This window comes from Acanthisitta chloris, unplaced genomic scaffold (genome assembly GCF_000695815.1).
Source record: "Acanthisitta chloris isolate BGI_N310 unplaced genomic scaffold, ASM69581v1 scaffold16403, whole genome shotgun sequence".
Classification (NCBI taxonomy): Eukaryota; Metazoa; Chordata; class Aves; order Passeriformes; family Acanthisittidae; genus Acanthisitta; species Acanthisitta chloris.
In genome coordinates this window covers 38,054-61,628 of record NW_008663414.1, presented here as the reverse complement: position 1 = coordinate 61,628, position 23,575 = coordinate 38,054, and the positions used below count along the sequence as shown (strand labels likewise).

General features: G+C 38.5%; 1 protein-coding gene across 1 annotated transcript in view; it reads left to right on the top strand.

Moving 5' to 3' along the window:
- LOC103798714 (carboxypeptidase Q-like) overlaps positions 1–23,575 on the top strand; it is a 54,223-nt gene that overhangs the window by 16,945 nt on the left and 13,703 nt on the right. Inside the window, exon 3 of the mRNA XM_009070995.1 lies at positions 9,874–10,075. Within this exon, the coding sequence (XP_009069243.1) occupies positions 9,874–10,075 (202 nt within the window). The remainder of the gene's footprint in view (positions 1–9,873; positions 10,076–23,575) is intronic.

Sequence of the window (23,575 nt, the reverse complement as noted above, 5' to 3'; positions counted from 1 at the left end):
GTGGGTTGGTTTTTTCTTTCCCAGAAATAAATATGCTGTACCTGTATAACTAATCTAAAGTTATCTTTTATTCTTTTCCCTAATTTAGTCATATAACTCTCAGCAATGGTTAATACATCCAATGCAGAGACAAGATGCATGCAAATGGAAGCTACCTGCTGTACAATAGTAGGAAAGCAGACTCACAGGCAATACCTCAGAGTTTTTAAGGCTAAGCAACTTATCAGAGCAAATAAATGGAAATTTCACTTTGAATCACATTAATTGTGATGAACAAAATTAGATCAATTTGCATCTGCAATAGAGTTGTCAGAGATAGCATTACAGCAGTTAGAGTTTTCTGGCTAATTGATGTACAATCAATTCTTTCCCACTATCTAGTTTAATATTACTATGAAGTGCATTTAACTATCCATGTATAATGTTGTACCTCCTTATATCTCCACATTATAGGGATAGTTGGACAATAAGATCCATCCTATGGTGGTGTAGTCAGCAACACATGAAATTGTCTCATGCATGTTGATGCCAAGAAAAGGCTGGAAAAGAACTACTCACAGGCTTGTATCTCTGAGTAGCAGGTATTTGTTTATTCAGCGCTGGGCACAAGGGGGATTGCTCCACCAAACTTGAGCTACCAGGGACAAAAACTTCACAGTTTTTATACATTATATACATTAAACGTTCATTGATGCCTTTTCTCGGCATCAATGTCTCATCCTTTCCCAAAATGTCTGCATTTCGCTGTTGTCTTAAGGATTTGTATTTAGAAGTAATACCAAAACTCAGGCCTAAGGATGAAATAGGGAAATATAAAACAGGCTGGGTGTTGTTTGAAAGATATTTGGTTACTTTGCTTTTAAAAAAGTTGAGACAAAGATGTGTCTCAATGCTTGCTCTGCTGATGAGATTCCATCTGGATGTTGTATTCTGCAAAAAAAGCCTTGTCTAACTTAACAGTTTGTAATTTACATAGAGAATTTAAGCAGAAATGACATCCGTCTGTTGTTTGTTGTTCTTGTTTCCCCCCACCATGTGATCTGGCATAATTATAAATTGATACAACTATAGGACATTACATTACTCATAATAACAAAATAAAGCAGATTAATACTCCACATTATATTTAGCATGAAAAATAACTTAACCTTTTAATGATTTACTTGCTCAAATTTCGGGCAATTAGGATAGTATGGCACACACATTGCTTGCTGATGGTAATGAGTACAAGTTAAATAAGAGTGGTATTTAAAGATGTCTTGTTAAATGAAAGACAGCCTGTATGACTCATCTACGTAGCTGGACTTATTATGACTTTAGTTCGCTACAAACAAGTAGAAATATGAATGCAGTAATTCACCACAGGCAGACATGGATTTCCTTGACATTGTAAATTACCTCCTCATGTCAGTGGAAATGTGGCAAGGGAGAAGAAATGAAGACAATATAGTACTGGACAAGTACAGATACTCTTGTAGCTTATTTATTATATCTTTCAATTTAATTTCAGGTCATTCTTCCTCATCTGTCATTGTAGGTTGCCACTGCTAGAAAGTGGTTAAGTTACTGCAGAAATAACTGAGATAGCAGCAGCACAGTGGTTTTATGATGGTGCCAATAATTAACTCATATCCCTGCATAATAGGATTATTTATTTATATCACTCGAGCATTTCTGTAGGTCCCAGTATTATTGTTTCTGATTATTAAAGTTAGTGATAGGGTATATTGGCTGTTCAGGGGTTTATGAGAATGTAAGAGCTGCCATACTAGGTTGATCAAAAGCTCAGTCTAGTGCTGTCTTCTGTTTTGGATAGTATCCAGTAAATATATGCTTAGGAAAAGCATATTTGCCAGCTGCAGTCAGATTAAGCTCAGACATACATTACCCATGCAACCATGCTTTCATTTTATCAAATAATTTTTGGTTAGCATCTCATGGTCCTCATCCATTGCTTCCTTTGCGTGATTTTTCTAAGCCATTGCCAAGAGCTGAAAGCCACGAATGTTCCAGCAGTTTCAGTGCCTCCATTAGTGCAAGGATACCACCACAGAGCACCTGCTCAGTTTTGACCATGGGGTAGAAGCCTACCAGGGAAATTACCAGCACGTTTGCTCCCAAAGGAGATACCTGCTGAAGTGCTCAATTCTTTTAGCTATTGTACAATAATTAGGTTTAATCCCAGAGTAGAAAAAAAGGTTGATTTTCCTTAACATTAAAGCTCCTTACCTTGATGAAGGGTAATGAACGAATCTAAGTGCAAATCAGGCTCCAGATCTTGGAGTTCAACACTACATCTGAAGTCTTTTTCCATTGTTGTGTGGCCCAGTTGCTGAGTAGGGCTCTAACATACAGACAATACAGCAAATGACTTCAAAAATGTGAAACATTGCAACACTGCTTTCTTACACAAGTTGAATGGAAGAACTGGAGGAATGTAATTCTAGAGGACCTCACGTTACAGCACTTAGTACAGATCCTCCTACAACCTTTAACAATGCTATATGAGTGTCCTCCATCAGGGGTATTTAGCTTTTTGTATGTTTACTCTTATGCTGTCTTTATGAAAGGAGAGAGAAGTATACGTAATGGAGTGTCTGTCCTCTTTTTCATTGCTTTGGACTAGCTTCTGCAAAAGGTCTGTGTACCATGAAGACAAGGTTACAGTTATTTACCCAGCTGAATTAAGGGACAATGAATGACTGAGAATATTTATTTTGGAATAAAAGTATTGCATACAATCTCCTGGGAAAGCAAATACATTTTGTAATTAGAAGACTAAGAGATCCTAGGCCTCATTGAAATTTACTTTAGTAACTCTGTTGTGATCATTGTAGACATTAATGTGCTATGAATTTAATTCAAACTGCATTACAGAAGGCATTCTTAACATATTTCTGCATGCTTTTTTTTCCGGTCTTAATGATGTTTACAGAACTTACCTAAATTTCTGGTGCAAATGCTATACACTGTTTTAACTTTTTAGTAAATGTTTAACTTCATGAAAAATATCAATCGCCAGTGTTTACTATAGTTTGGTTTATGTGTTTATTACCAAGATTTGATATTTTGCTCAAATGGTGTCTGCATGAAAACAGGACTTTCTGAGATGCTGGTATTTCTTTGTTGCCAGTTTAAGTACTCTTTGATGGTGCTCACATGAGGTTTCTATGGTGATTTGCTAATAAGTTGCTTTCTCCAGGAAGCAAATAACCCCAAAACATCTTGCCACTTTCAAGTGAAATGATTCTTCCCAAAAAAATATTGGCTGCTCAAAACTGAAGTTTTCAGAAAAGCTCTGTTTTTTTGGTGAGGTACCAAGTACTCTGGTGAAACATGAATTTGCGTCTGGAACCAAACACATCAAGGACTTTAATGAAGATTCTTTTATCCCAGCAAAATATATTGACCATTTGCCTGTGGACTGTCCTGAGGTGATATTCTCTGTAATCAAAAATGATGTGAAATTACTGCAGGCTTTTGAGATCATTGGTGTCATGTTGATCCTTTTCATTGTGAAAGAAAGGCATAAAGAGCAAAATGTTCAGCTGCAACACTACAAAGAGAAAATAATTGTACTGTATTGTCCAGAATCACAATTAACAGCCACTGGTTGTATTAAGCACAGTAAAAGTACCGTAATTACAGACTTTTATTTTACACTGGTTCTAGGTCAGTAGGAATTCATAATTCGTAGTGTTGAAGTATCAGCTTCCTAGTGAAAGCTGCAGAGAAAGTCAGATTTTGCTAAAACACAAAGCCAGGTTCATTCCTTACACTGCCTGAAGCACAAAAGACTCCAAATCAGTCATGACAGCATGTTTCCTGCACTCCTTGTCTTCATTCTGTGTGGGCAAATTTCATACATGTCTAGTGTTAGAACTTTTGTCTGTGAGTTTTCCCTCTCTTTCCATCATGTGAATAGCAGAGCTGCCATACGAAAGTGGTGGCGGCATCTTCTGAGGACAGCTACTTTGAGTGCATAGTCCAGGCATCTGCACCTGAATCCATTGGGGTATTCTATTGTAACAAGGTTGGTCTCCTTCTATTCAAACTCCCCACAGCTGTGCAGGAATTTTGTATAGTAAAAGGGCTTAAGTTATGGAATGTTCTCCAGGAAAAGTACTTCTCTTTGATATGCCTCTTTGTCAAAGAATAAAACTTTCCAAGACAAGGCTCCAGGTAATCCGATGTGTGCTGTTATCTTCAGAGCTGTCTGGCTTTCCTTGTCTGTCACTCCAGAGAACTTACAATACTGAATGATCATCTCTGTGAGTGCTGGAAAATCACTGCAGAGAAAAGAGTCATGGTATTGTACAAGGCAAGACATGCCAGTAGTATGTTGTTACTGAGCGAAATGTTAATAAGTACGTGACCAAATTCCACTCCAGGGCTGTTGAAGTTACTGGGACTTTTGTCATTGGCTTCTTGGAGGTCAGAACTTGTAACTGTGATACCGAACAAGCTGCAAAATCTGTCAACTTCTTTACAGACTGCTTTCCCATAAAATGTGGCAGAAGAATATTTCATCTTGTAACAAAAGGCTTATTCCTGCTTTGTCATCTATCAAAAATTGTGCTAATCCTCAGCTTTACAGGAGCTTTCTCCCATATAATGATGGGGTAATTTACAAAAATTTAGAACTCACAGTGTTCCTGATTTTCCCTGTCTTCATTCAAAAAGAGTGTGAATGGTATGATCATGCTTGTGGCTGGTGGCTATTATGCCTTGATACTGGTGCATTTCTGCTTCCTAACAGCTGTTGTGTTTTTTTCTCTAGTTTCCATTTATGCTGTTTTGCTTCATTAAATAATCTTCATACTAAACAGCAACTCAAAATTACATTGCACCATGTTTATATATAATTAAATACTTAGAGGCTGTTATTAATTTTATTTTTTCTTTTCCAGCTGTCACATGCACTTAGGTGTTTCCAGTGTGTTTTCATGTCTTTCCTGTAGTCTTAGTTGCCAGTCTAACAAGGCTGGGTGCTGATTTAAACCCTCTTTTAGTACTACATGTGGTGTCATCACTTCACTGTGAGTCCTGCAACATGGTTGTTGCCATGTCATACTTATTTCCCAACTGCTCCGAGACACATACTGGAATACAAGTGTTGTTGTTTCCTAAAGCTAAGTGTAAATCAATAACAGAAAGCTGAAAACACAGTATCGGATTAACTGATGTCCCATATCACTGGAACAAATGAACCATTAGTCAAGGACAGTGCTTTGTCATTACAGCCTTTAGTATTTTCCCTGCAAATCAGTGATTTTTCTTGGTGGAGCAAAAAAAGAAAACCAGAAAATGAGCTGTTGGACAAGTAATACTCTGTTTTAAATTGCAGATTACTGAAGGCTTTTAGGACATCTGTTCCCTCCCTTATACGTTCAGGTATGTCACTGCGTTACCTGAGTAAAAGGGATTGCCATCAGTGATTCAATGGATTAGTCATGAGATGTTGGAGTGTAGTTTAGCGTCTGGTAAGAATTAACAATTGAGATTTTGAATGAGTAAGTAGCTACCATAGGATGTACCTGATTGGAATTGCCAGTGTCTATGCTAGACAGGACATTGTTTGCTACCAATAGAAGTACCAGTTATACATATTACAAGGATTTGTTTACCTAATTGAAAAGACTTGACTGTAATTACTGGCTAAACAACAGATCCCAGAGGGTCATTATCAATGGCACAGGGTCTAGTTGGAGGCCTGTCATCAGTGGTGTCCCACAACATTCAATACTTCTAGTATTTAACATTCATCAATGACTTGGACGAAGGGGCAGATGCCTCCTCAGCAAGTTTGCTGATGACACAAAGCTGGGAGAAGTGGCTGATACCCAGAGTGCTGTGCAGCCCTCCAGAAGGACCTTGACAGGTTGGAGGGATGGGAAGAGAAGGATTGTCAGAGGTTCAAGAAAGGAAAATGCAGGGTCTTGCACCTGGGGATGAATAACCCCAGGCACCGGTACAGGCTAGGGGCTGACCTGAGAAGCAGCTCTGTGGAGAAGGACCTGAGTGCACTGGTGGACAACAAGCTGTCCATGAGCCAACAGTGTGCCCCTGTGGCCAAGAAGGCCAATGGTATCCTGGGGTGCATTAGGAAGAGCATTGCCAGCAGGTCAAAGGAGGTGTTCCTGCCTCTCTACTCAGCCCTGGTGAGGCCTCACCTGCAGTTCTGTGTCCAGTTATGGGCTCTTCAGTACAAAAGACACATGGAGCACCTGGAGCGAGTCCAGAGGAGGGAGACAAAGATGATGAAGGGACTGGAGCATCTGTCTTATGAGGACAGGCTAAGAGAGTTGGGATTGTTCAGCCTCAAGAAGAGATGACTGAGAGGGCACCTCATCAATTATCTGAAGAGAGGGTGTCAAGAGGATGGAGCCAGGCTCCTCTCAGTGATGCCAAGCAATAGGACAAGAGGCAACGTGCAGAAACTGATGCACAGTAGCCTCAAGAAGAGATGACTGAGAGGGCACCTCATCAATTATCTGAAGAGAGGGTGTCAAGAGGATGGAGCCAGGCTCCTCTCAGTGATGCCAAGCAATAGGACAAGAGGCAACGTGCAGAAACTGATGCACAGTACATTCCACCTGAATATGAGGAAGAACTTTACTGTGCAAGTGACTGTGCACTGGAACAGACTGCCCAAAGAGGTTGTGGAGTCTCCTTCCCTGGAGATATTGAAGAACCATCTGGACTCAATCCTGTGCCATGTGCTCTAGAATGAACTTACTTGAGCAGAGAGTTTGTACCAGATGACCCACTGTGGTCCCTTCCAACTTTACCCATTCTGTTATTCTGTAATTTCATGTTATTAAGTTTTTGCCTGAGAGATGAGAAGTACTTACATTTTTAGTTTTGCAGAGATAAAAATAGATTGTTTATAGAGAAAACAGAAATAAAAGTAATTAAAATTAAAAAGTTTAAAATAGGAGAAGTGTTGGCAAGGATCATGCCTAATTGTGTATTCAATGCAATGCAATTTCTGTAGCAAGCTATAGAAAGCAAATTTTCCCATGCACTACTTATTGTAATGTTTCATTTAATCATTCAGTTGAAGAGCTAAACATGATAGGATAAAGAGAGGTGACCTCTTCTATGACCAAGTCATGGGAAAATAAAGGATAAAAGTCTGTTTTAATGTTCAGAGAATTAGGCAGCAGGTTGCATGAACAAGTTTTAATTTTCTGGTGCATATTAAGAGAAGTGGCACAGTATAAATATACAGCAAATGAGATTATTTGCAGAAAAAAATTATGTACTGAATTTAAAATGCTTATTTAAATCATACATTCACTATAAGAACAACTGAAGGAAACAGCTGAGCCTGCAGTTATTTTATAAAATCTTACTTGTTTGTTGTGCTGTTCCCTTGAATTAGTCAAGGGGACAATGTATGGTCTCTGCTAGTGGCAGTTATTCCTGCACCACAGATGGCAAATGACAACAATGCATCTTCCCTATAGCATGTTTTCCAGCACATATTTCTTTCCATGTAAGTAGAAATGCCAATATACCCGTACAAAAATGGGTATGGTGAAACCAATCTAACTTTTTTTAAGATTGCAACTCTCAAATCCAATGGCGAATAGTTTTATAAGTAATCCCATCTTCTGGTGGACAGAATAGGGAAAAACCTTTCTCAAGGACACATGATACTTCAAGTAGTTGTGACCTGTTTCTCTTTTGTTCCTCAGTGAAGTCAACTCCTCTCCCTAGGGTGTCTTGTTTTCGTGCCTCTCCAGCACGTTCTTAGAACTGAACAGCTTTCTTACAGAGCAACAATATGGTGTAACGTATTGTGGGTGGTTTGTTTACTCAGTTTCATATTAAAAACACATGCAAACATTTATGTGACAAAACACGAAGCCTGCAGTAATGATGCAATACTAGCAGTTCATTAAATTTTTGAACTTAGGGATTCTGTTCTTTTGAGTGATAGGTGAGATTTCTTCTAAGTATCCACGTTGTTCCCATGTTCACTCTTCTTACTTCACTGCCCTGAATAGTCCCTTTCCCTTGCCTTATTGGTTCTACTCATTACAGCTTCTCTAAAAATGAGCACAAGTCCTGCTTTGGAGACTCAGCTATAGTGGCGGAGTAACATATCATGGTATTTTGAAGGGTTCACTGTAATTACATTAGCTTTCATAGGCAATTCCCAGTAGCACACCAAAACGTGTATTGTCTTTCCTAAGTCTTGCTCCTTGAGCATGTGAGATAAAGAAGATTTACATTTTGAGACATTCTTTCTGTTGTGCCTGTGGCATTGGAGCGTCATCAGACCCTTCTAGCATGCAGTGTGCTTTTCTTGGCCTGCTTCTCTCCCACTACATTCAGAGGGTCTGTGAATCATGATTCATGTTGAGGCTCATGACCTATATACTACATTTGATGACAGGCCTAGACACAACATGTAGCCTAATTATTTATGTTTAACCTTTTACAAACTGAAGGTTTTTTCCATTGTATAAAAGTAGTAATTGCCAGTTTGGTGACAACATTTGTTATTTCCACTTTGATTTCCAGTAGCCAAATGGGTGGGTAGAAAGATTGGTTATTTTGAGGTATTATAACATTCACAGTTTCTTCATCATGCAAAGATTTTGTATAACATTTTTTAACTGCTGTTTTAACTGTGTTTGTAAGTTAAAAGTAAATAACTGCTATGTTAGAACTTGTTTCACTCAAAAGAGATAAGTTTTGGGAAAGCATGAAAGAGTTCTTGGCATTTTCTATAAAAGACTTCCGAAAACTTAGATGAATCCTTCACAGCCACGTGTAGTTCATAATTGGGTTTATCTCCAGAAAAAGGTGAAAGAATTCTTTATTGAATTGTAGGCTGTTAATGGCATGGATCTGTTACTCACTGCTATCTCACATCTCTTTTAACAATTTTCCTGTAATAACTCGTGGCAGCCATAAAATTCTGGAATGAGATCTCAGCATAGGACTAAAACCTGCAGTAAGTTCTCTTAGCCACATTCAAGATAGTCTGAAGTACAGCTTTTTTCTGCCTGACATGACCAAAAGCTGTTTTATTTTGAAAAAAAATTTTGTGCCTCTCCAAAAGAGTGAGATCTTCCTTCAAATAATATCCCTGTGTATTTTATTCTAATTAAACCTTTGTAACTGAGCATTCTGAGCAAATTTGGGAAGCAGATAAATGGCTCTGGATGCTAATTTTTGTTCTTTTAGTTAAACAGAATCTTCCAAGTGCATGCTAAAAGTAAATGTTATTGTGTGCTTTGTACACAAAATCTTGCATTTCATGTTTCATGTGGGGATTTACCTTGGAAGCACAAATTTCCTTAAAATAGATATTCCTTCAGGTCAAGAGGAACCTTGGCATTTGAGTCCTCCAACCAACATCAGTGTTGACTACATGATATATTACAAATAATATGTTTCTAAACAGGCTTTTCAAATGGGATGTCCTTCACAGTCTAAGCAGACTTTGGATGCATCTAATTTTAAAGCCATGGGACTGTGTACCCTCCCCACTGCAACAGAATTTCTGAGATTCGGGTCTGAGAAGAAAGGGAGAGCTGCGAGGGAAACCTTGGCTTACCTTTCTAGATGGCATTTCAGAAGTCTTAAAGCAAGTATTTCGGGACACCAGACTGGTTATGTTGTGTCTCCTACAGAATATCAGAGACTCAGAACAGAACTGAACTGTTACAGCATTTTCATACAGAAAGGTTAAGTCCCTTCATTTCTCCTTATATACACCTGGTCACTGGAAACATTTCTCGGCTTCTTAAATAAATTTCTTATGATATGTTCACGCTGACATCTAGAATCCAGTATATGATGCCATCTGAAACAGCAATCACAGCTCAATATCTTCTTTTCCTACATGTTTAGGAAAATATCTCCAACTTTGATATCGTCATGGAGTCTGATGAGGGCACCTTCAAGCCATCTGGGCTGGGTTTTACTGGCAATGCTAAAGCTCGGGACATCGTGAAAGAGATCATGACTCTGCTGCAGCCCATCAACGTTACAGATGTTTACGACAACGCAGATGGGACAGACATCGATTACTGGCTGAGGGCCGGGGTGCCCGGTAAGCATGTCTGACACTGAGCAGTGCCACGTCAGATGGGTGGTCTGGTGGTTTCAAAATAGCCAGAAATGCTTTCTTCCAGGGAGTTAAATTTACTATAGGTAAAATGCATAAGTGTTAAAAGGTGGCCAACAGAAATAGGACATAAAGTGCATTTCAGCTGCAGTTTAATAATGGTATAGATTATGCGTAGCATAAAATGCCTAAAATCTTCTTTTCGGCTTTAAGGATTTATAATAATTAATCCCAGACTGGTGGTTTATAAATAGTAAACTAAGGCAGAGGGGAATTCTGCAATGCAGAAGAAATATTTTTTAAATTATTATTATTTTTACTTTGAAACAACTCTTTTTCTGTTTTGTATGCTGAAGAAACAACTATTTTGAGATGTGACATTTAAAAGGTTATGGGGCATTAAGGTGTGATAAAGGGGTAAAATTCTGCAAAGTTTGAAGTGTTTTAGGGGGTTGTTTGGAGGATTGTGTCTGGCTCTAAGTGAGGAACAGCTTGTTGGCAAAGAAGCTTGTAAGCTGTGAGAGAGGTCCACCACTGGTAGCCCCCCCATGCAGGAGACCCCACACTAGCACAGGGCCTTGCAGAGCACAAGAATCCCAACTGGAGGCCAGTCTGGAAGCCTTAGTGAATTTCCATTTGAATAATAGTAAAAAGAAAAGTTTCATAACAGTGATATTAAAAAAATTATGATCAGTTTTAAAATTTTAAGGTTCTATTTCTCCAGTGTTTTATGGCTGAAGTAGGCTGGCACATTTCTCATGCTAGTTTTACAGCTTGCTACTATATGCTTAGAATCTCTTAATATTTTATTAACTACCTTGTTTTTTACTTGGTCTTGTGGAAGACACAGTGAATCATGGAATATATTATTCTTATTTATGGTCAGAACCCTTTGTTTCTCACTTGCTAAACTCAGTATAAAGTTGACTGCCTTGACAGATGTATGGATGTCTCAATGTATGGATGTCTAATTTTGAAAGCTAAATATCTATGCTGGGCAAGAAGTATGGATGAATGAATATTGTTAAACAGCTAGGGATTCATCTTCCGTTGGTGTGCTGCTTTCCAGGTGAGGTACAAGCTGTTCAGTGCAATGTCATACAGCTGGTGTGCTGAGTTGATGTGAGAGACCATAAGCACTACTGAGAGACTGTAGCTGTGCATCATCCTCCACAGCCTGGAAGTGCCTGTGCAAAGAGGTCTGGTCCAGAATTTCAGACCAACACATCTGTATTGTAGCTGGAATACAAGAATTCAGCCTGTGTTTAGAATATGCAAGGGTATCAAAATTATTTCCTAGGTGAGGTCTTGGAAGTATTACAGATGGTCCTCGGATACTTGCCTTGTGCTTCCCATCTGAGCGTGACAGATTATGGAAAGAGAGAGAAAAAGTTAACGTTCAAATGCTTTGTTTTCAGTTGATAATGTGAGTGGTGCTTGTGATGGCAGTGTGTATCATCAGCCGTGGTGCACCTGGAGCATAAACAACTACAGATTGCCATGGTCCTCTTGATTAGTCATTGGGCTACATATATAGAGTACACTCAGCAGAAGCAGCACAGGAACAAAAGCCCTCTCAGATAGACATCCATACTCCTCAGAAAGCATAAACTACGAAAAATATAAACTATAAGCTCAACCTTTGGAAAATATGAATACACGAGAACTAAGACCGCAGTTTTTAAATAAATCTGATTTGCTTTCCTATTAAAAATTTGTCACATTAATTGATGGTAGGATTTTTGCTGTCTGAAGCTTTGGTTCATTTAACTTCCTGTTATGCAAATAACAAAGTGTTCTTGCAGCATAAAGGAACAGTGATTCCTTTTCTCCTCATCAAGCCCCGGTGCGAAGAAATTAGCTCCACTAAAAGAATTTCACCTACTTTAGATTGTATTTTAAACTGTACCAGGGAGAAGTCTAAGACATCTTGTAATCTTCACGCCTTGTCTGCAGTATTCTCCCTGCTTGAATGAGTCCTTATGGTATATAATAACATTGGAACAAATTGAACACTCTGTAACAGCTTTTATAATTTTGTCCAATTTAAACAAGCAGTCAAGTGTTGACATTTCATCAATTTTATTTAAATATTTTCTTGAAAATACACTTGGTGGCTTTGTTTCTGCAACAGTGAGAGAAAATATGGTATCCTTCTTGAACAACAAGTGTGGTTTCTGATATAATTTCTCTCGAATTTTTCTCCTTTTTGGTGTTAAATAGATTCTGGGATTCACCTTTTTTAGATGCTATTAATAATCTGCTCCTCCTGCTCCTTTTGGTCTGAAAGATCCACAGAGGGCAACATTACGTGTCTTTTCCAGAGCTGTTCATAGCACTTCCTGAGACGGGCAAAGACACTGTGGCTCCTTAATCTCTGCTATTTCCAGTATGCTTGTTTTTAATGGCCATGCAATTAAATGTTATTTGTAATGTTACCTAAACATATGTGCAACTAAACAGCAGTGATTATTCTGAGCTTTTAGGATAAGAGAGGCCAGGAGAGTTCAGAGTTCTTTGCAAACAATAAACTGAAGCTTAAGTATTACCTCTAAAGTACAAGCAAGGTGATCTGCACTGGACACAGCACTCTGGTGCTTTGTGACTGCAGAATATTAGAATATTTCCATCAGTGGTCTTTACATTGGATTGTTTTGAGAAAGTTAAGCAATGAGGAATGTATATGGCTGTGTTTTTCTACTGATAGTCAGGTTTTAGCCATTGAAAATGTTTGTATAACATTTGTTGTGCTTTTTTGTGAAGCATAAATCAAATGAAATGGGGATTTTGTGGTGTAATATTTTATGCTGTGGTTTTACAGTTTGAGGTGACCGTTCATTCTAGGACTGCTCCTTTAATAATTATGCTATTATCTTCCTCATGTTTCTTTTAAAGGGTTTAATTATGTATTTGTTTTTAGTTAGGGATACATCTAAACTGTGGCACATAAAGCTGTTCCTTTCCAACACTAAGTCCTAATTAAGTTTGTCTAGAATTTGCAAATATAAATTAGGAAGTGAGTTGGTTGGATTTGTTTATTTGTCTTCTTAGCATACTTTTTCACAACAGGCTTCTTCAGTGACTGAAAGGGTTAAAAACATTAAGCAAGGCCTGCTAAATCAGTGCTTGGATATTTTTGTGGAAAAAGCAAGGTACTGATGATCACAGATACTTGGTGATGAACAAGATGCTTCAAACATGATTTAGACCTGTTCCTAAGGTAACAGCCCCAGGTCTGGGTCAGCCTTCCCTGCAAACTTCAGTGTCTGAGAAGGGGAAACAAAGTGATTCTATTTATATTATGGAATCCACTGAACATTAGTTCAGCTTTAGGTGACTGGGGACTGGAAAATGGGTGCTCTTCTATTTTTGCAAAGGGATGGCTGCTGTGACACATGATTTCCTGGAGAGCTGGTTCGAGGATGCTCCTTTCTGCTCATCACAGTGGTTATCTATTGCTGCAGTGCTTATGATGGGAACACTTGTCTGTTAGGAACTGAGCTGTATTTGAGATCAAGCTGACCCAGGACATCAAACAACTCCCCAAAGGCATGTGGCAACTCCTCTTTTAAAAATCAACCAGTGACCTAAAGGTGAAACTCCTTTTTACAATGCCACTCTGATCCTTGATAGTTGGCTATGTCTTTCTGTCTCCACAGTGACAGTGTCTTGCTTTTTTTGTTACATTACATAAAAGGAAGAATTATTCTTCCAGAAACTAATAAACCAGTAGTTCATCTAACTTTAATGTTTCTTCAGACATCAAAAATTCATTGCTAACACAATCTATTAGTCATTCAGATATGAAAAACAAATACTATAATATATCATTTCTCACATTTTTACATTTTCATAGTGCTTCTTTATTACCTTTGTCCAAAACACGCTGTATTTTGGCCTGAGACACCAGACTTTGACATGGATTATTTACATTCTTATTTGTAAGAGATTAAATCCTTCTATTCTACCCCTTTTCTGGAACATTCTTCCCTCTCTTACCCCCATCCCCAGCATCCCTGTAGCACCAGGCTGCCACACAAGCCTGTTGGCATGCTTGAGCCAAGCCTACTCCTCTGCTCAGTGTCAGCCAGGGACATGTTTGAGAAAGTAGTGTAACAAGAAAACGCCCTGACTTGAGGTTGCCAGCTGGACATGAAGAACTGGGTAAACTCTCTTTCCCAAATTATTAACGAGCAACCTCTGTTCACTCTTGGCTATGCCACTCTTAGGAGGTGATACTATTCCACTATGGTGCATGATACACTGCCCCTAAGTCTACCTGTTTATACTGTCCACAGTCTTTGGCAGGGTCTTCAGATCCACTTTATAAGCTTCTTTTTATTTCCACAAGAATGAAAACTGTAAAGAAAAATAAGAAAAATTAGATCCACATAGTCTAGGATTTCATAAGCCAATGCTGAAAAGCCTTTGACTTGATTGTGCGTGGGTAATTGACAAAGACCTTTCTACAAGGTGAGGGAAAAAGAAAAAGAGTTTCTTAAAAATAGGCATTAAACAACTTCTTCACTTTACTATGTAGCATTTCTGTCACTTGTGATTTGAGATGTTTAGCATAGGGCTAAACATGTAGAGCTCCAGTTATTTAACAGTGACCAATGCAAGGCAAATGTTTTCTGCTCACTCATGGAGCAAAAATTTGGACAAAACTCCTGAACTAAGCTTTAGTATTTTAAGTACTTAGGTCATTTGAGGTACTCCACAGGTGCTGCATTTTTGTACCTGCTGAGTTCCCACTGCTGTGGACCTGTGTTGAAGTCCACTGCCAATACCAGCCACTATTGGCCTGATTTGTTTCTTTTGTAGGTATGAGGGGTAAGAGATTTATGGGTTACATTCATAACTTGCCTAAGTCTTGATCTCAATAAGTCCAAGCTATACCAGCACTGTTGTCTGATAATTAGCAATACTGTATTGCTTTTCCCAGCCTATTCCTTTCCTTTTAAATATCTTATTTTATCATTCATAAAGGAAATATGGTGAATGAGTGTGTTCCACTGCAAAAGCCAAATCTTCTGCAACTTGGGAGGTATTAAATTAAACCAGTATGCTAAGAGAACAATTATAATTGCACGGCACTTGAAGAACCTACTGTAAGCACTAAAGCTATTAGACCCATTGAAAATCTTGATGGCAGAAAGAGCTGTGTGTATTAATCTGTAAAATAATTAATCTATTCTCTAATTTATCATTGTTCCATTAAAATAGGCTTTTGAAATTAGAAATTGCTCTGGAGTAATTAAATAAATTTAATATGCTGCAACGTTTTATGAAGGTGGATACCTGAGAAGGCTTATAGTTTAACATAGTTTCTCAGTTCTATTAGCCTTTCATATGACCTTCTCTGCTTTTAATAAAGATAATAAAGGCTTTGAAACTAATCATGTAATGAAAGGAGTAGTCTGTAAATTATGGTATGTATTCTTATTAGCTGTGCTATTCAACTACCAGACAAATTTGACCATACTTTTTATACAATTCCTTCCACCTTTGTTCTGCTTGGGCTAGTCTTGTTTTGGCATACTGGAGTATTGGCCTAATTCTAACAATTATGAGAAAGCATCAGATTTGCAAGTTTTTTTGTTTCATATAGACTAGACACAGACCATGCAAATATTTATCTGGGATAGTTGGAGAGAGGGGTGGAGTTGGGTAATTAGGCACAATGCCTGAATGAAAATTTTCCTGGTAGTTTGAAGAGGGTTTTTGTAATATATTTTCATTAGCAATTCAGTCTATTTGGGTCTAAACGAAATCAAAGTGGATGAAAGCAAACAACTCCTCTAACAGTGTTAGTGAGCTACAGAATCACCTTGCAGACGTGGTGAATTCTCTGTCATCTTGAATGTGTAAAACAAGACTTGAGTGTCCTTCAAAAAGTAAAGGATAATTCGAGCAGGAGGAATGGGCTTGATGCAGTAGATAAAAGGTGAGGTTCTTTACTATGTGTTATTCAGAAGGTGTGATGGTAATAGGGTTTGCTGGCCTTAAAATCTGTGAATCTGCCAGTAAATATTACAAGCATTTTCAATAATGAAATGCTCATTTCCCATTTAAGCTTCACCCATTCCAAATAGCCTAGCTTTTTGTACATAAAAGCTCTTTGATTTGTACATAATTGAGATAATCCTAATTACAATTACAAAAATAGAACTATCATTAACTTGCCGATCCCAGAGGAAATTTGAACTGTAAAACCAAAAATATTTGCAAAACCCTGTCATACACTGTTGAACTTCTAAACACATTGCTGGATTTCTTATTTTATTTCTAGGTATTCTCTTTTCTTCAGTATCTGTGGTGCAGTTTATTTGACAAAGTTTTCTTGGTGGCCACAACTGAAGAATTATAGCACATGGGTTAAGTAGCTGATATTACTTAAAATTTGTCTTCCAATAAACTGACACAAGACAACTTTAAAATATATGAATATTACAATAAATTAGTTTGAAACACTGACATTCTGATTGGTTTCTAGAATCCTAGGAGGAGTAAAACTGCTCCAGTGCCTTCAACCCTGTACTAATACTAAAGAAGCTCATTAATCTAGTAATGAAAACTTAAATTAAGGTGTTTCAAGTAAAATAATAAATTCTAAAGGTTCTTTCACTTTTTGATTAGTGGACTTCTTTCTTTTAAAGTTGTTTTGCCACTGTAAGGTTGGATGCTTGCTCTTCAAAAAGTTACATAAGATGGATTGGAGTAAATGACCATGTTATTAAATAGGTTCTTCCTGTAATCATATGCAATTCCTAAACATAAATCATAAATAAATTTGCTTCTGCCATTCACCTTGTTATTAGGAGAATATGCTCTGTTTCAGAAAAGAAACACTTAACATATCTAACTGAGGATCTCATTTGGATTCAGGGTGTGGTTGTTTTTATTCTGGCTGTGTCCCTGAGAGGCATATTCCTTCTCTATTGTTTGCTGCATAGGAAAACTGAATTCTGTTTCTGTGGGTGGGAATATTCTTTTTCATATGGAAGTATTTGGCATTTGTTGATCCTGAAAAAACAAGTGTCCTACATTAACACACAGAGTTCAGTGTTAACATGTTAAATATGCAGTTTGGAAGTACAAGTTAGTTAAGCCTTATTCCTAGAACTGTCCCTGTCTTCACTGAAGCTTATGCAAATAATGAAGTAAACAGAAAGAAAAATAATAACAAAAAGGAGATTAATTTGATTTCTGTAAGGAGTTTGTAGGTGGAAAGTTTTGCCAGTGGAAAAAGTTGGAAAGCTAAATGTGATTCTATTTTATTTTTTTTAACCTTTGTGGAATTTGACTGTATGAAAAATAAGACACATTCATAGCGTGGAAATGTTGGGAGATTCCTCACTAAATGTGTAATGATTCAGATTGCAGTTAGGAACAACAGCAGATATATCTGTGAATTCATGGATTTCATTCCTGGAAAACAAACTGTAATGGCATCAGTATTAAAAACTGAATAAAAATAAACCATTCGGTAGCATTCCAGGAAGACCATGTGTAAACTGCTCTTGCTGGGAAGAATAGAGGTTAAATGGATTAAGATCTGGCTTGCAGCACTCCAAGTCATTTCCTATATGAAGTCATATGATGGGTGTTTCTAATAGGATTTTTCAGGGCTTGGTACTTCCTCAACTATTTAGAGTTTCCATTGGTGATTTGGAATCAAGTCTGATATTACAGCAAAACACAGCTGATGTAATTTTTATATCAGAATGATAAAGATGAGGAGAAGAAGCAGATCATCCAGCCAAGGCGATTATGTTAGTGTGAGTCTCCTTTGCCCTGTTTGTTCACACCTTTCTTGTGCTGGAGTAACAGAAGATGTAATATTTAAAAAACATCGCTTCCTTGGACCTGTTTGCTGCCCTATTGCCAGAGAGGCACACGTTACCTCACTGCCACAAGGTCTGACTGGTGCCTCTTGCCCAGCATGGTCTGCAGGTCCTGTTCTGCAGAGCTGCTGTCCTGCTAGTGCACATCCTGCCCATACTGTTGCAGTGGGTTGTTCTGTTCCAGTACAGGACATTGTTTTTTTTCTTTGCTGGATTTTCTGAGGTCCATGTCAGGCCACTTCTGGATTTTGAGCTCCCTGAACAGCAGCTCTGCCTTCCAGCATATACAACTACTCCTTCCACAAATTTTGTAAAGACACAGGCTATCCCTGTCTTCTGGATCATTGCTGAGGATTCAAAGGGTGCTGATCTGGTATGGACTCCTCAGGGATCACTTATAATTCCTCAGGTCACCCCTCAGGCCACCAGTTAGACCTCAGACTGTTGATGGCTATCCTTTGACCCCAGCAGGCCAGATAGTTTTCCACCCACTTTTATTCCACTCCTCCAGTCTATAATTTTCCTGAGGACTGAGGTTCGTTTTTCTAGTTTATAATTCTTAGAATCACCATAGAATCAAGAATGGTTTGGGTTGAATGGAACCTTAAAGGTCATCTAGTTCCAACCCTCCCTGCCATGGACAGGGATGCCTTCGACTAGACCAGTTTTCTCAGAGCCCCATCCAACCTGGCCTTAAACTCTTCCAGGGATGCGACATCCACAACTTCTCTGGGCAACTTGTTTCAGTGCCTCACCTATCTCACAGTAAAGAATTTTTTCCTAATATCTAATCTAAACCTACTCTGTTTATGTTTGAATACATTCCCCCTTGCCCTGTCACTACATGCTCTTGTGAAAATTCCCTCTCCATCTTTCTTGTAAGCTCCCTTCAGGCACTGGAAGGCTGCAGTTTAGGTCACCCCAAAGCTTTCTCTTTTCCAGGCTGAACTAACCCAATTCTCTTAGCATTTCCTCACAGCAGAGGTGCTCCATCCCTCTAATCAACTTGGTGGCTCTGTTCTGGACTCACTCCAGCATCCTGCTGCTTTAGATTTTACAACAGGCATATTATTTGCCTATTTTCAGTCACTGGGGGCTTCCTCTAATTGACACAACTTTTCCAAGATGATATAAAGCAACTTCTCAGTGGCATTGATCAACTCCCCCATGCAGCCCATCCTCTACTATTAATTTGTATTTGCCCCATTTACCTAACAATCCCAGCTTGTAATTTTCTTATACCATGGGTAGTACCCATTCCCCCATCTTCCCAACCCTGCTGCCATGAAGAGACCTGAGAAATACTTATAACTTTAGACCACAGCAATTACTTTCTTAATATTCTTTTATTTACTTGTTATTGTAGCTAATATAGCAATTCCACAGCATTTTCCCACAGACAAATCTAGAAGTTTTACATGGAAAGGGGCTGTAAAAATATCTTGACTAACTGTGTAGGGCACGTTGGAGATTAGAATCAAGTATAGTTTTGACCCAGGATCAGAAAGCTTTTAGTGAGAGAGTTTTAGATATTACCCAGGAAACTCATCCCTTCCTCAACCAGTGAACTTATCACACTTTCATTTGCAGGTGACATTTTAGGTGTAAATATCTGAGGCTTCTGAAAGATGCTTTTGATAGTAGACCAAACTGAACAAATACAAAGTTCAGAAATCATTTATAGAGACATCTTCCTCAAAGGAGCAAGTTCAAAATTATTTCAGTGGCAGCCTGTCCAGAACATCATTAACATTTATAAACCTCAGGATGGGAATCCTTCTAACTGTTTGTCTTCAAAAGTCGTTTTACAGATTTGGTCCACAGCACTACTGAATTTCTGAAGAGCAGAATTTATTAAGCACCATTTCCCCCCAGATTTCTCTTTCCAGTGACATTATACGTGTCTTCATGTAACAGTTTCACTCAATTCAACCATGGAGTAGGCCACAGAAAAACACTTACACATGAAAGAAACTGAATATACATTTGTATTTTATAGTGGTAAATCCTCAAGGAAGGATCATGGACTGCATAGGAACACAAGAGGGAAAGTACAGGGTTATTGTTCTGGCTCTGACATCATCTGCCATTATCACTGAACCATTTATGCTTCCTCAGTTTCCCTAATGATGGAAGTTACCTGACGGATGCTGAGAAGCTGTAATGTCTGCAAGGTACAATAAAAATGAAAGACTCATCAGTACCTTCATAATTAAGCTGGTCCATCTTCTGCTGGAATCATCAGACCTTGCAGTTATTTAGCACAAGAGCAGCTGTACTCAAGCACATGTTGTGTATGCGTATAAAGAAAATAGCAACATAAGTGGAAAGAGCTTCCTATAAATGTATTTTAGGGACACATAAACAAATCTGTCTGCAAGGATAATGCATGAACCTCAACAAGAGCAGCAGTTTATTTGAGTTCTCCATCCAAGGAACCAGAAAACCTAATTATGATTTACTATCCATCAGGGCCAATCTGTCCACAGCTCTCAACTGTTTTCAGTGCCCATGACAGAGCACTGTCTCAGTCACCATGTAGGGCTTGGAAACCCACCAAAGTAAACGGGTACTTTTCTTGTTGCTTAGCTGACTAAACTGGATTTTAAAACAGTTCAGTTCTATTATCTATATTAAACCCAAGCAATGACCTTCTGGGACAGCAGAATTTTTGTAGTTGCTGCTGTTTTTAAAGAAAGCTAAAGTAAAGAAATAGCTGAAAGCAGGGATTTTTCAGACTCTGGTCTTCAGACTCCTCTAGGGATTGTGGATTACTCCAAACATGTACAACTTCCTCTGCTACTAAGAAAAGAGCAAGTTAGTTGTCAGTGGACTTGATTATTCATTTGTTGCCATTTGGGATAATCCATGTGTTTGAAAATGTTTATGGGTTTAAAACTGGAAACAGTCAAAACCCATTAATATGCCATTGTGGAGGACAAAGAAGTTAAGCAGCTTGGTTTCTCTAAGGGTAGGTACACCATCCCTACAGGCAAAGACGTGAGGGTTTAGAGTATTGGCATTTTATAGTTAACTCAAATTCCTTTGAGAATGTGTAACTTATAAACACCTCATCTTCTGGAAGCCACTGAAAGCAACTTACAAATGTGAATTAGAGCTATGAGACAGAAAAATTAAAATCCTCTGAGGAGAAAGGTTATTGTGAAGAATCCTAAAGCAAAGTGGTTTTGCCTAAACAAGGATTGTCTGCATTGCCAGCCTGCTTCCCCCACTCCCCAAATCCTAACCCACATCAGCAGCAACCAAAGCACAATGGAAGGTGATGGGAGCAGGCTGAGGAAGGTCAGTCCTCAGTTGCCCATCTCTGAGAAGACAGATGTGAAGAAATGAAAAATAAACTTATCACAGTGAAGCCACGGAATTGATTTTCAAGAATTTTTATGCCTTGTATTCCCTAAGTGGGTAACTTCTAGAGGAAGGAATTTTAGCACTATTTTCCACACACACATGCATTGCAGTTCATGTGAAATATTTAGGAGTGAGATATTTTTCTGATGCAAAGTACTTGTTTGTAAAATGCAACGAGGTTACTCCAGAAGTTTGATGCCTACTCTAATGCTCTATGCAAGGGTCACTTGGAATAGTAATCCTCAATCTCCCTCTGCCTCACAGCCACGGGTCAAGCCAAGCACTGGAAAAAGAAGAACTGCTAAGGAGCTATTTCAGAAATGCATACAAACAGATGAGATTTCAAAGAACCACAGAGCTGGCAAGGTCTCTAGAGACCCTCTAAGCATCCTCCATTCCAACATGGTCTCACCAATGCCTGTGTCATTTCTTTCAGGTTTGTTTATGCTGGTCTTGAAAACTTACTATAATGGAAACAGTGTAGACCAGTCAGGCTGTCCCAGTGCTATTCTTGTTATTTAGGGAGGTTTTTCTAGTATCTAAGTCCTTTCTGCTGAAATTTAAGTGCATTAGCTCTCTTTTTATTGTGAACCCAGAGACATGGTTATTTCTTTCCTCTTGCAGCAGGTTTTTATGTGAACTTCATTTTTATCTTCCTTGCTGTAGTAGTTTACATTTGTCCCTACTGATCACCATCCTGAGTTGTCTTTTCAAGTATCTCATCATGCTCTGACTGTCCCTACTATATGTCCCCAGTTAATGCCATCTCATAGTGTAGGAAGACTCTGTCATTTTGGTCTACAATATAACATAATATATAAATAGCCCCAGACACCTGTGGTGCCCCACTCTATACATCCTTCCATTTTTTACTCTCTGAATACATTGTTCATGCATTTTGGATGAACCTTGCACTGTATATAATTTCCTTTTTCTCCTCTAGTGTCCTTAGAGATCAATGTAACTTTGAACTTTTAGACATGTTTTATAGGATCAGAAAGTTAGTTCAAAGGGACTCATCATGTACACTGAGGACATAGGCTGAGGTGCTGGACCATGCTATGTTCTGGTAACATCTGGAGATCAGGGTGCTTTGGTGCCTCACATTAAAGGCATTGATCCTAGATGTGTATTTTGAGGGTTATTCATAGATAGAACACATTGCAGAAGTAGTTTCTGTAGGTACATTAGTTCTTTTGTTATGGAAAAAAAGATACTGAGATATGTCGATTTCTATAAACAAGACTTATTTTGATGAAATTACGCTAGAAAATAACAGAATGGTGATTATTCCACTAAGAATAAACATTTAGATAAAATTTAGAGTGATGATAGAAGCTATTTTCTTAAGATTTTTATTTCATGTATGTATTAAGTCAATGTATTAAGGGTTGTACTTGCTACAAGTGTCACTGAAAGAAGTGTTTAGAAAAATACTGCTAAAGACTGGTCAGTTGTGTTTTTTCTTTCACTCTGGCTTTTACCAGTGAATCTCACAGCCTGACCTGGGCCCTTGCATTAATAGCAGTCACTAGAGAAAAAGGCAGCAGTCTTGTATGCTGAAGCATGCACCCACACAGTCTACACTGGTTTCAAGCAAGCCATCATACATTCTTGTCTTGTTGTCTCTGTTCAAAAGCTGTAGAAATAGCAGTCCACTAATAGCCAAAATCCCTCATTTTCGCAAAGCCCAGACTAATTCTAGAGAGGTTCCTAGCTGTACAGAACTGCCACTGCCAGCCTTGAAATTGTTATTAGTGCTCCAACCACCATTACTCTTGAGCTTGTAACTGCCAGCAGCATGAAGGAGATCAGGTCTGACAGGGGAGCTCTCACTCTCTTGCTGTGCTGCAGTGTGAGAACCACAGGCTGAACGTGTCAGGGCTTCCACACTCTGCTGCAGCAGCTTGTTTTCTTGGCCTGAATGATTTTAGCCCTTCCGACCTCAAGCTAAGAAACAGATTTCATTGTGCAGCTAAAACTAATCGACAAGATTTAGACATCTTAATCTTGAAAACAGTCCAAAATATACACATCTTTAATTTTAAATCCCTAAGATATGCTAAATGGAAAGCACTGAGGAAACTTAGTCTGTCTGCCTCTTCCTGTAGTTCCTAATTATGATGGGTACGTTTCTTGTCCACCAAGACCTGCTGGCTAGATTTTAGGGCAGATGCTCATGTGAAGTCATCATTAAAAGCATATGCATTGGATGCTGTTGAAGCCTCCAAGTGCTCTGCATTCATGTCTTTTATTTCAGGATGCTTGG